Below are 12508 nucleotides of genomic sequence, written 5' to 3'. Positions count from 1 at the left end.
TACCCATGAGCTCACTCAAATTGAGTACTCCCATTGAGCTGCTGATTTAACCTCTGAAATGTTCTGATCTCCATTTGGGGCTGTGTTGTTTTAGGGTCTCTGTTTTGGTGAGCACTTACAGAGAAAGTAAATTGTAATGGTTACAATTTTATAAATCAAAAAATCAAGAAACAAATAGGCTAGCAACTAATGAAAGCCAGAGTGTCAGATCCCTGGCAATTGTTTTTCAAGTCTCAGCCCAGCTGTGTTTATTTCTCTTCATTCTGTATCCTCTGAGTGTTGGGCTTCGGGTAGCAGGAGAAGAGCCCAGGACCTAGGAGAGCAGAGGAGATTGCGCAGCAGGATTAGGAAATGGTTCTGCCAGCCAGAGCCAGACAGATGTACCAAAGCACCCGTGAGAGGTTCCGGAGACTTGGGGTCATACAGGGCCACTTGGAATACTGATTCCATACAGTCTTTTTAAAATTTAATTCAAATTTGGAGTTGGAACGTGTTTCAAATACTGACATATTTTAAATATTCTGAGACTTCTGTAAGAAGATGAGCATAGGGCTAGGGATATAGCTCATTAGCACAAGTGTCTGCCTGGCAGGTGCAAGGTCCTGAGTTCGATTCCCAGTACCAAAAAAAGAAAAGAAAAATAAGATTAACTTTTTCAAAATGCAATGCCTCTTGGTTCTATGGCTCCTCACTTCAGCGTGCATATAAAACAACCTATGTCAAGTAGAAGTTACTACAGTTACTTCAAAACAAAATGAAAGGAAGACAAGCAAAGGTGATCCCAATTGGTCAGACATTCAGAGTCTGGGAGAACAGCATTCTTGAAACCCCTGGAAGAGACTGGCCCTCCTCAAAAGCTATCCTGGCCATCTGGAAAATGACCTAAGTACAGAAAATGTTGGCTTTGGGTCCACTCTTCAGTTTACTGCTACATGTGAGAGCCATTAAGCCATCAACAACTGGTGATTATGCAGATGACCCAGTCAGCTATGTCACTATTAGTAAGTTCCTAAACCTAGGCCTCCTTCATCACAATAGTGACACCCATCAAAGGTTCCTTGAGAGGACACATAACAACATATGTGACATGTTTAACACAACGCCCAGAACATGGCAGGAACTTACAATAAAGAAGCCAGAAACACCTGATTTTGTGACTTGACAGAGCAACCTGTCATGAGCATTTCTGCCACCATGAGACATTCAGGGCTGAATGCGATACCCAGAGGCAGCCTCTGACCTTAATCCAGCTGGGACTCACTAGCCTGGAAAGGCCTCTGAGAGGGTGAGTTTTTCAGATGGAAGAAGAAAGTGATAGGAATGACTTACCAGAAATTGAAAAACACCCCCCACAACATATTTTTAAAGGCTCCTCTAATCTGTCACACACTGAAGCCTTCAGTTCCTTAATCTACTTACTCTCTAGTCTTCATTCATTCAAAATGCACATAGCCATTGATTATATGGAACCAAATATGATAATCATATTGATACTGCAGGTACCACGTCTACCACAGAGTCCACACTTCCTGCGTCCCTCAGCATTCCGACCCCTGGCACAATCACTAATCTTCTCAAGCTCGCTAACTATAGAGACTGTGCTCATTTTCAGTAGGCACTGAGGCTTCGTAAGAGTAACTCACTGCTCGTGGCCACAGAGCATGGCATAAGGGAGCAGAAACTCAAATCCAGCAACCTAGCTCCAAAGCTGCGCATTCACTTTCACCTTCAGCTGCACCAGGACCCCTCAGCTTTCACAGTGCTGAGTTCTGTAGGTAACGCAGAGCAGCTAAGGAGGCTCTTGAAGTGACATGGAACATAAGAAATGTCTGTGGTGACAACCTCCATGATGGCCTCCAAAGAAGCCTGCCACTGTGTGGTCATGACCAGGTACAGCACCCTCCCACACTGTCAGGGCTGATCTGCGAAGCCTAAAGAATGCAACAAAAGTGATTTGTGTCACTTCCACAGCTGGTACAGAAGACACTGTAGATTCTCGCTGTCTCTGTATCTCTGTCTCTATATCTCTGTCTCTATCTCTCTGTCTGTCTCTGTCTGTCTCTGTCTCTCTCTCTGTCTCTCTCTCTCTCTCTCTCTCTCTCTCTCTCTCTCTCTCTCTCTTCCTGCCACTCATGCTGCCCAGGGGATAGTGCATGCTACAAGAAACTGATGCCTCCTATACTCCCAGCACTCTGAGAGGGTGAGGCAGGAGGACCGCAGGTTAAGCCCAGCCCAGGCAACCCGGTGACTGAACAAAAGTCTGTCTTGAAATTTAAAAGAGGGGGTAGAGTGCTGAGGATGTAGCTCAGTGCAAAGGCCCTAGGCTCAATCTCCAGTATTGTGAGAAACAGAAAGATAAATCAATTAAAGGAGGACAGGTAGGAAGAAGACACAGGATGCAGAATAACAACTACAACAACAACAGGAGGAGTGAAAGTGGAGGCCTCCAGCCAACGATCCTGTAAACAGCCACTCTCTAGCCCCTGCTGTACCTGTACCTGGCTTCTGGCCTGGCCTACCCATTGCCTGAAGATCCAGAAACACCCAGGGAAGCCACGCGCTAATTCCTGATGCTCAGCAGTTGTTTGAGAGCATGCATGTTTGTTACTTTTAAGTGCCAAAATTGTTCTAGGAAAAGAATATGCAATGTGTTAATTATTGAAACTGTCCTACCAATTTGATTTGAAACTGTCTCATTGCTATTTGTTTATCAATAAAATTATGGGGAAAAAAGTGCCAAAATTGTGAGAGTAACAAAACAAGGAACTAATATAGTGTGAAAATCAGATAAATTAAGAGTTAAAGAAAGCCTTAGTAAGCTGGGCAGGCATGGTAGTGCATGCCAATAACCCCAGTACTCGGGAAGCTGAAGCAGGAGGATTGCTGTGAGTTCAAGGCCAGCCAGGGCTACATAATAAATTTAAAGCCAGCCTGAACTCATAAAAAAGAAAGAAAGAAAGCCAGCCAGCCAGCCTTAGTGAGAGGAGCAGAGAAAGATGGCACCCAAGGAGTAATAAAAGATTTGAAGTATGAAGATAGACAAAAGGTGAGATCAGTTGAAGTAAAAAATAAAAATAAAAATAAAATCATGTTAGTAAAGATTAGTAGAGCACTCCCTAAGCAGTGCTCCAAGTGCTCATTCTATGGTAACTCATTATGCCCTCATGGTAATCCTCTAAAGTAGTAGCAAAACAGCATTTTAGAGATTACAAAACTGAGGCCCTGAAGTCTACTGAACAGTAAACAGTAAAGGTGAGATTCACCAGGCAATGCACCTCTCACTGCTGTTTCTTAATCCTCCTCAAACTATCTTTCTGAAGTAAAGAAGAACGGGGGGTGTACTAAAGCCCTCTGAGTTGGTCAGGGGTCTGAAGAAACCCCATGCCATGGTTTAAATTCTTTGATTATTTTGATAAAGACAATAAAGTCCATTGCAAAACACTGTCCCTATTTACTTCACTTAATCCTTAGAATACTCTTGTGACAGAAAAAAAGGAGCTATTTTTATCTCCATTTTACATAGGAGAAAACTGCAGTTAGGAAATGTTAGGGTACAATTTGAATTCTTGAATTTGAAATCAAATGTGTTTTCTTGGCAAATTAGGGCTTTTTTTTCCAACCTCGTTTAAGTCCCAATTCAGAACTGTTGAGACTTTTCTGTTTGCCTTACCTGTTGGCATTTGCATTTACCAGCTTTCATTTCAGATTCCTGGCATGGAAAAAATGATAATAAACCAAAGCAGAAGCAGCACCACGGAAAAAGCATGAGGTTTGTGCACCACCTTAATTTCAACTGGGAGAAAACACATTCATAACAAAACATAATCACAGTAATATTCAAAATCAACAAGCAACAAGCAACAATTTAAGCAAACAAGAGTGGCATAATTAAAGTCAAAGCTCAAGGCCTCTTTCTAAGAGAACAAAATGGATTGAAATATCTATCACCACCCCCACTAAAAATATAATTAAATTAAATATGCATGTGCATGTTGAAGAGTAATCATTGTGCTAGTCCCCAAAGAAAACTTTCTTTCCAGTCAATTGAAGAAAAAAAAAACTGTACTATGAATCCCCCACCTCCAACAGTTTAGCAATTGTGAAATCCACAAAAATGAAACTGGGTTAAAATATAAGGGTGGGATGAGAGGAGTCTGGATTATGTCAAACAAACATAACAGCTACAGCATAGGGTCTTAATTTCTCTGCCTCTGCATGCCATCTGCTCCCCGGTGTATTTCTATTTCCTCTCAACTGCAAGGCTATTGCACCTCAGATTATCTAATCTTGCTTTTTTTTAATTTTATTATATTTTATTGAGAAACAAATATCAATGAGACAATTTCAAAGCTGATTAACAGGACATTTTCAATAATTAATACATTGTGCATTGTTATCTTCTTAGTGGTTATCCATAGTACAAGACGCAGACAGGATATCCTGTCCAAACACTATTACTACAAATCTTTCTTCTCATTGAATTAAGCGAAAGTAGCTATATATCTATCCTAACTATTCTGTTATATACAAATACAAAATGGTCCTTTCTTTGTGTCCCTTTTTTTTTGTTTAGTCCTGTCAGAGATGGGTATTCTATCGGCATCTAAATATTCTAGGTTCTTGAATTCAGCAAAACAATCCAACACAGTCCAGCAGTCCACAATAGGGTTATCTGCAGAAGCTATTGACTAGAGCCTTTTACTGCTCAGCATATTAATATGGCTTTACTTTATATACCTCATTTGTATACTTTTCTGCTGGATGGTTAAGACCAAGATAAAAAAAAAAAAAGTAAGAGAGTAATACACAGGATAGCCGTGCAGGAGTCACATGGGGTCAGGGCACACTACACTGCCTCTTGCTTTCCAGTTACTCCGTTAATAACCAAGAATAGAGGAAGGCACATGATGAAACCAGTGATTCCAAGCCACTGTACTCACAACTGCATAAAGACAACCTGTCTTGAGCCACAATTCTAAGCACAAAATCACTGAAAAGGACATAAAAAACTATGTAATTAAAATTTTCTAGTAAATGCTATGGTGAATATGTAAAGATAAATTTAGGTTTAAAAATGATATATATTTCTCATATATCTATAGATACACAGTCAGGGAGAGAATGAGGCATAAGAGATAGGAGTGTGATTCATAACATTTGGTATGAATAGTTATGAAGCAAAGCAAAAGCTCCATAATAAACTCTATTTGAAAACTTCAAAAAAAAAAAAAAAAAAAAAAGATCATCTAATCTTGGGGTATACGTGCCCCCGGTTTACAGGAGTTTTTCTTTTATTTGAGTTGGGGAAAGCTGGTGTGATCCGTGCATTTGGCAGTCTCTCTCGGGAGGAGTTTAGAAACCCTGCCTTCTACCCAAGGTGCTCATGCTCAGGTCTACCGTGAAGCGAAATGCTTGCACTAATCAACCTGTCCTCTGTCATTATCGCTGAGGCAATTAGGCCGTTGGGCACAGGCCCGCAGGCGGCCTCCGCCTCCGGGTAATCAATCGAGTTCTCCGCTGCTGTCAATCACCCCTCGCCTGAGTGGCCGCTATTGACTGCGCTCAGCGTGTTGTGTTTTCCTCTTTCGGGTTCACGATAACACCGGCTTGGAGCCTGCTGTTTTTTCATCATAAAGTGGAATTTTTTCATTTCTCTCTGCTTGTGTTGACTCTCTCCCTGTTTTATCCTTTCAAGACTATCACAGAAAAATACAGTATTCAACACGAATCCTCCAGGGGCTTTCCTGGCTGTAGTTTCAGTATGTATTATGATGTGTTTCATTGTTCTTCTTCCTCTTTACCTCAGACCATATCCTGGCCATCCCTGCTAGAGCCTCAAAGCATCTGTACTTTGGTTTTTACGATGTTCTGTCCATATGTTTACGGCTTCTCCTCTGTATTGGGAAAGCCTTAGCTAATTATCAACAGCAAACTGAATTACTCTCTTCATGTCAGAGGATTTCTTATATTATTTGATCTTTCCCACATACTGACAAGGCATCACTGTATACATTTATGTGCTACAAAGGGATGCTATGGCACATGCATGCAATGCAGGCTGGGATTACAGCTGAGCAGGTGGATCCAACATATTCACGCCTCAAAGGTTGTTCACCTCTTCCCTCTTCTACCTGAAACGTTTTACTACTTGAGCCCAACATTCCCCCACTCTACCAGGCTCCAGAATGGACCTAACTTTATTAGCAAACTATACTGGCACGGATTTATCAAGTCTAACCCAATCGGAAAGAATCTGTACCTTAGTCCAGTGGGTCTAAACTCTGGTTTAAAATCCCCCACCAAACTGTACTAGAACTAGCTTGTGTTAAGCAGCTGTGATGTCCACCAGGTGCATTCAAGAAGTCACCCACACCTGAAGGTACCTGCTTCAATTAGAAAGCCTATATGTATTTTCTGAGGACTGGAAAGAGACATTACTTGCTGCGTGGCCTGTTTGGCATTGGTCAGCAGCTGTGCCCATCCCCCACTAACGTCACAACAGGTGCAGGAACTAGAAAGTGAGCTGCAAGCGCCCCCACATGCAAATACACACTGCGCATGCCTAGTCCCTCTCCACCCTCACACTGATAATGCTGAGAAACCTGAGCCAGGACAGTCCAAGACCTGTCAAGCAAAAAGCCTTTGTAGAAGAAGGATCTGCTTTCAAACTTCCTGGGTTTATATTTTCCTGGTTGAACTACTCCTGGAAGTTACCTTCCTCAGGGAATACCCGGCAGGAATGGCAATTTGTTATTAGCATTTCCTCAGCTTCTCTTACATGTACAAAAAGAAGAACGTGAACACTTACTATTAGTCTTTTCATGAAGGGGAATATTAGTCAAAGTGTAAAGCATCAGGTTATCCAACAATTTCTTAATGGGAAACCAAATAATTTCTTCTCAAGCGTTACTTTTAGAGATGCTTGAGCTACATTATTTGTTACTTGTTTGTTTGTTTGTTTGTTTGCTCTCTTTTTGAAACAGGGTCTTGCTCTGCAATTCAGGGTACCCTTGAGCTCACTTTGTAGCTGAGGCTGGTCTCAAACTTGCAACGAATCCTCCTGCTTCAGCCTCTGGCATGCTGGGATTACAGGTGTGCACCACCACAACTGGCAAGCTACATTATTTGTTGCCATGGCAGCACAAACAATAGTGTTGACACAGCTAAAGAAGAAAATTGGCTAGGGACTGTGATAGATGCACATAGCACCAGCTACTCAGGAGGAATAGGTAACAAGTTCAAATCCAGCCTGGACAACTTAGTAAAACAAAAATTGTCTCAAAATTTAAAAAGTGCTCTGATGTAGCTCAGCTCTCCATGGTTTGATTCTAAGTATCACAGAAAGAAGAAGGAAAAAGAGAAAAAGACAGAGGTGGAGTAGGAAGGGAAAAGGAGAAGGAGAAAAGGTGGAGGAAGAGGAAGGAGAATAGGTCAACCAGAAACGGGCAACAACCCAAGGAAAAGGGAGACATGCTATTACTGACAGGCATGGTGCCACACACAGCACGTGTCCTCTCTTTTTAAATATTCACTGCAACCCTGGGAGAGAGGTCATACCATTAGACCTACTTCACAGATGAACAGGCTGAGGCACAGTGCGGCTGATACTCTAGCCAGGAAGCTGCAGAGCTGTCCTACTCTGGTGCCCCCGATGTTTAGCACTTTGTTAGCCTGCTTACTTGGTCTAAGCTCAGCGCTGCCCAGCTAGCAGGTCATAATACCACTGGATACCAAACTCTGAGTTAAACATCTTTTGTTTGTGTGCCTACCCAGCAGCTCTCCGTCTAACTTGGCCTCCTCTGCTATCATGAAAACAGAAAGGATTGTGTGAGTCCTTTGACAGCTGCTTCTGGAAAGTGATGAACTATCAGTGTCCTCCCTACCTCAGGCTCCTGAATATGCAATTACAAGAGCCATCCCTCTGGACCCGAGCCTGCCCCCAACTTCCATGCTGGGACAGGTCTAGGGATTCTTCAGTTCCACGCAGCCTGCTCTATGCAGCCTTCCCCCGTTCCAAACTCCAATTTCCTCTGTTTCCCCACAGCTCAATTTCACATCTTAGCTACGAAAAGGTAGCAGAGGTACATGCTTGCTAACACTTCGACAGTCTCAGCCTTCATTCAAGAACACGCTGCTCTTTCCTCTCCTTTCTTAGACATGTGTGTGATTTTCTTTTCTTTCTTTTTTTTTTTTTTTTATGTATCTAGTACAGGTCTATAGGGTCTCATTACTCAGATCAGACTCGTAGTGGTACTCTTGTTTTCAGCCTCCCAAGCACTGGGATTATAGGCACGCAAAACCATACCTAGTCTTATTCGTCGCCTCAGCACACGCTGGGAGCAGAGCTGACACAGCATGCTGGAGATCAAGCCCTGGTCCCTGCACCTGCCTAAGCAGGTACTTTAGTCCACTGAGCTATCTGCCTGGCCTGACATGTGTATCTTTAAAAGCAAATGATTTCCCAGGATCCCTGCTCCTTAAAACCCACTGACTCACATAAGGGCCAATCTGAACATATGGCATACGTTTAAATCAAAGAAATCATTACAGTAAAAGACACATTGTCATTAGTCCCACTCCAAATGCTCTATTTTCACCCATCATTCTTGCCACTTTCCGAAGCAGTTCTAAAGGTGCTTTTCGGTGAGTCTTTGTAAGGTGTGATCAAGCACATGGTGAGCGTGGCTCCCAAGTGCCATCCAGTGGAAAGGCAGGCACGCACAAGTATGGTTGTCCCCATCCACCTTGTTTACTGGTTTGGCACAGTGCAAATTCTAGCTCCTCCCAAGGTAAAAATGACTGGGAGAGGCAAATGCTTAGAATCAACTCAGGACGTTGAGACAGCCACAACAATGTAGCTAGAGACACTCACGGGACTCCCGAACTGCTTCAGATAGAGCAAGAACAATGGAAGAGGTACGCTGAGGTGAAGGGGAGCCTGAGGGGGATTCCAGGTCCTGTGTCTTTTTCTGTAGCTTTTTTTTAATTTAAATTTTTTAATTTTAATTTGAATATTTTTCAGCATACTACTACATATATGTTACTACTATATCAGCTCTTCTTTGTCCAGTTTCTGGGGTCTATTGAGAGGAAAAAACAGCTGAACTACCCTTCAGTCATCATGCAAACAAAATCTTAGGTCAAAAATCATACACATATAATATATATATTACACATATACAGTAATGCCTTGACTCACAAATGCTTCTGCTCATAAACAGTTCATTTCTCGAACAAGAGTTCCAGAAAATTTGTCACAAAGCTCACACCAGGTGACAAATACAACTGTGGCCATCTTCCTCAAATGAACACAAACACAACCATCTTTCCCAAAATTATAAAATAAATTAGGTTCCTTAACCCAGTACCAATAGATATATATACACATAGATAGATAGATAGATAGATAGATAGATAGATAGATAGATAGATATAGAGATGGAGATATATAGACATAGATATTTATATAATCTACTCTAAACTACATATCTATATATTTTACCTAAGGGAGCAGGCTCTACCTGGCACTTAGCCTTTACCAGGTCCTGGAGGGGTCTCTCCCCACAAAGAACTGCCCCACCCACACCCCCCTAAGGTGCCACTCATGCAGGCCTGAGCCAGATCACAGAGAGAGCTTGTGAAGAAGAGGGTGGCAATCTTAAGGTCCACAGCTGCTTACCTGGGTCTAACAAGAAAAATGAGCCCAGCCTGGTGGGATGTTCTCTTGGCAATTGGACTAAGAAATTCTCAGGAGGGACTACTGAATAGTTGTGCTGAGGGCAAAGAGGGATGTGAGATCTGGGCTAGGGTAAGCCTAACAGATTTTGACATTGTGAGGAACCGAAAGTCACCACAGAAGGTGAGAGACACTGCTGGAAACAGAATAGACCCATGGGGAAAAGCATGTGCCAAGTAGACCTGCTTTCATGAATCTGGTTTTTATAAGTTTGACAGAGAAAAGATAAAGGATGCCTGGGGCTTGAGAGGCAGGGAAGACAGCCTAATAATCAAAGGAAAGTAGGAATGGATAAGTGATTGCCTCCCACCCAAAAAAGGAAAAAACACAAAAAGCCAATACTGCTACCTCTGTAATAACACATTGTTCTAAATTCTCACCAGTAACAACTGCCTCTAGGAACAGCCAAACTCCTCACCTGGCCCCCACTACAGAAAGACGGAATCTTTCTTCTACCAGGGGCGGGTTTATACTTTTTTCTGCAGATTAGCTTCACATAGCTGCTCATATACCAGAAGAGGAAAAGAAAAGAGATTCTCTCTCTCATATGAGAGAGAGGAGAATTAAACAGGGACCCAATGCCCACCCCACCTGTCTGGACACAGCCGGCAGCCACCACCCCCGCATCATGGCCACACAGGGCTCCTTCTGTCGTTTCCACTGATTACCATGCACTGGGGATAGTCCCGACCCCAGCGAGGCAGCTTCTTCACTTTCAGCCCAACCATGATCTCGGATTATGTGACGCTTCCCATTTCCCCTCCAAATTCCAGGGGCACCCTCTTTCTGCAGGAAGCAAGCTCAATTATTTTCCACCAGGGCTGCGTAGGTGTCTTTCCCCAACTCTTGCTGAATCCTCCACTCTCACTGCAGAAGCTAGACACTGAGAGTGGTGACAGAAAAGGCAGCCAAAAGTAAAATTAGAGCTGGGGAGATGGCTCAGTAGAATAAGTGCTTGCCTGGCAAGCGCAAGGGCCTGAGTTCAATCCCCAGTTCCACCAAAAAAAAAAAAAAAAGTAAAAGTAAAGCCCAGTTTCCAAGCCTTGCCGACAGCGCAGAAATGACTTCATACCTTCATGCAGCCACAAGCACAACAGTGTAAATGTAGCACTTGGCATGTGGCCCACGGCTCTCATTATATTACAATTATACCCAGATGTCAAATATCAGTGCTGGCATTTAGAACCTATAGAGTTGGTGAGTGTTTAAAATGGATCATGTCTGCCTTCCGCAAAAGTTTAAGTGAAGAGAAGACAGGTCTGTTTAACCCAGCATGTGGTTTTTTTTTTTTTTCCTCACTAGTCAGTGACAAGAAAGAATTATACCAGTACTTACTATTTATAGCTCATGGCCACATCCACAAAATACTTCCTCCTCTGTCGATAGATACTGTCCTTAAATCCCTTAAACAAAAAAAGAGATTAAGTTATTTGACAAAGTGCCAAAAATTAGCTGCAGAAGGCCTAAAAGAAAATCACTGTAGTGTTTATCGAGGGTTCAATTCAGATGTAAATCTTATCCTCAGACGACCAGTCTTGATGACAGAGGCAAAGGCAAATTGTGCTTACAGTAAAACCTCATTCCTTTTGGCCTGAATTCAGGATGTGTGGGAATTCAAGCAAGTCTACCTTTCCAATGAGGAAGCAGAATAGCTTAGTTAAACAAATTGATATTTTGAACAGTATCTTCTGGTTTTCAAATAGCAATTGCATGTAATTAATCTTAATCACAAGTCACACTTGTTCTATTTATTAAAACAAGTCTCTTTTAATGATTATTCAGTAAGTTCACTGAGTTCTAATCACTCCATGTAAATAATAAATATAACATTTACTAAAATCTCTGTTAAAATAATCGTCAGATGCCCAAATTAGTATGAATTAAAGAGGTTTTGCTGTCATTTATGACTGCAGCCATGCAACCTAAAATCGATAAGGGATCCATGCCAGGGCAGCGGGTGGGTTGCATCTCCTTGTGAGCTAGTTTTTCTACCATGTCGCAGCCAACTCAGTTAGGATTTTTATCTAGCATCATCTACTTGAGAAATTAAGCACAATGTCTGTCATTTTTCAGTCAAGAGGAAACCTTCCGAGAAGACTTCCCATTTTACTCAATAATTTGTCCTCTTGCCAACACTTTCCACTTTCTTTTCCTCCCTATCCTTCTGGTCAATTCTTCCCAGGGATTTTGCTGCTGCTGTAGCTACTGGGCAATCAGAAGAAACGGTTTCCAATTAACTTCTTATCTCTACAACCTCACAGCCCCTAAGGACAACTGGAAGGCAGCTACCTTTATTCATGGAGGCCAGGCAAGAAGACAAGTCATAGGGACCATGGTGTTTAAGGGTCAGAGAGTAACCCCAGGGCCTGTAAAGGCCTATACTCCCTATGCAGCAACACAGACATTTCTGCAAGGTGGACTGATGAAGAGGAACCCCCAAAACACTAGAAAATCACCCTGTTCTCTTATTTCACTAACAGATAACAGGCCTTAGAGACCGGGAATCTTCTCAGGGCAGTCCACTACACAGAAATGAAGAATGACCTTCCTTTCAGAATAACAAGAGAGTTCCTAATAGGGGGGAGAAGGAATAAGTGCCTTGAGATCACCCTAATGCTCAGTAGAAATGATGTCTCAAAAACAAAACAAAAAAAAAAGAGAAAGAAAGAAAGAAAATGTATGGGGCCAAAGAGGAAAGTGATCGATGACATAGAGTGGGCCTAAGGAGAGTCACATGGGGAGAAGATACTCTCTCAGGCTTTCACAGAGAGC

At 42.4% G+C, this 12508-nt stretch overlaps 1 protein-coding gene across 1 annotated transcript in view; it reads right to left on the bottom strand.

The window, feature by feature from the left end:
* Tph2 (tryptophan hydroxylase 2) overlaps positions 1 to 12508 on the bottom strand; it is a 114914-nt gene that overhangs the window by 91249 nt on the left and 11157 nt on the right. The window contains exon 3 of the mRNA XM_004632173.2: positions 11072 to 11139. Within this exon, the coding sequence (XP_004632230.1) occupies positions 11072 to 11139 (68 nt within the window). The remainder of the gene's footprint in view (positions 1 to 11071; positions 11140 to 12508) is intronic.

This window comes from Octodon degus, unplaced genomic scaffold (assembly GCF_000260255.1).
Source record: "Octodon degus isolate 3935 unplaced genomic scaffold, OctDeg1.0 scaffold00047, whole genome shotgun sequence".
Taxonomy (NCBI): Eukaryota; Metazoa; Chordata; class Mammalia; order Rodentia; family Octodontidae; genus Octodon; species Octodon degus.
Note: the sequence above shows the minus strand (reverse complement) of the source record. Positions and strands in the feature narration are given on the sequence as shown.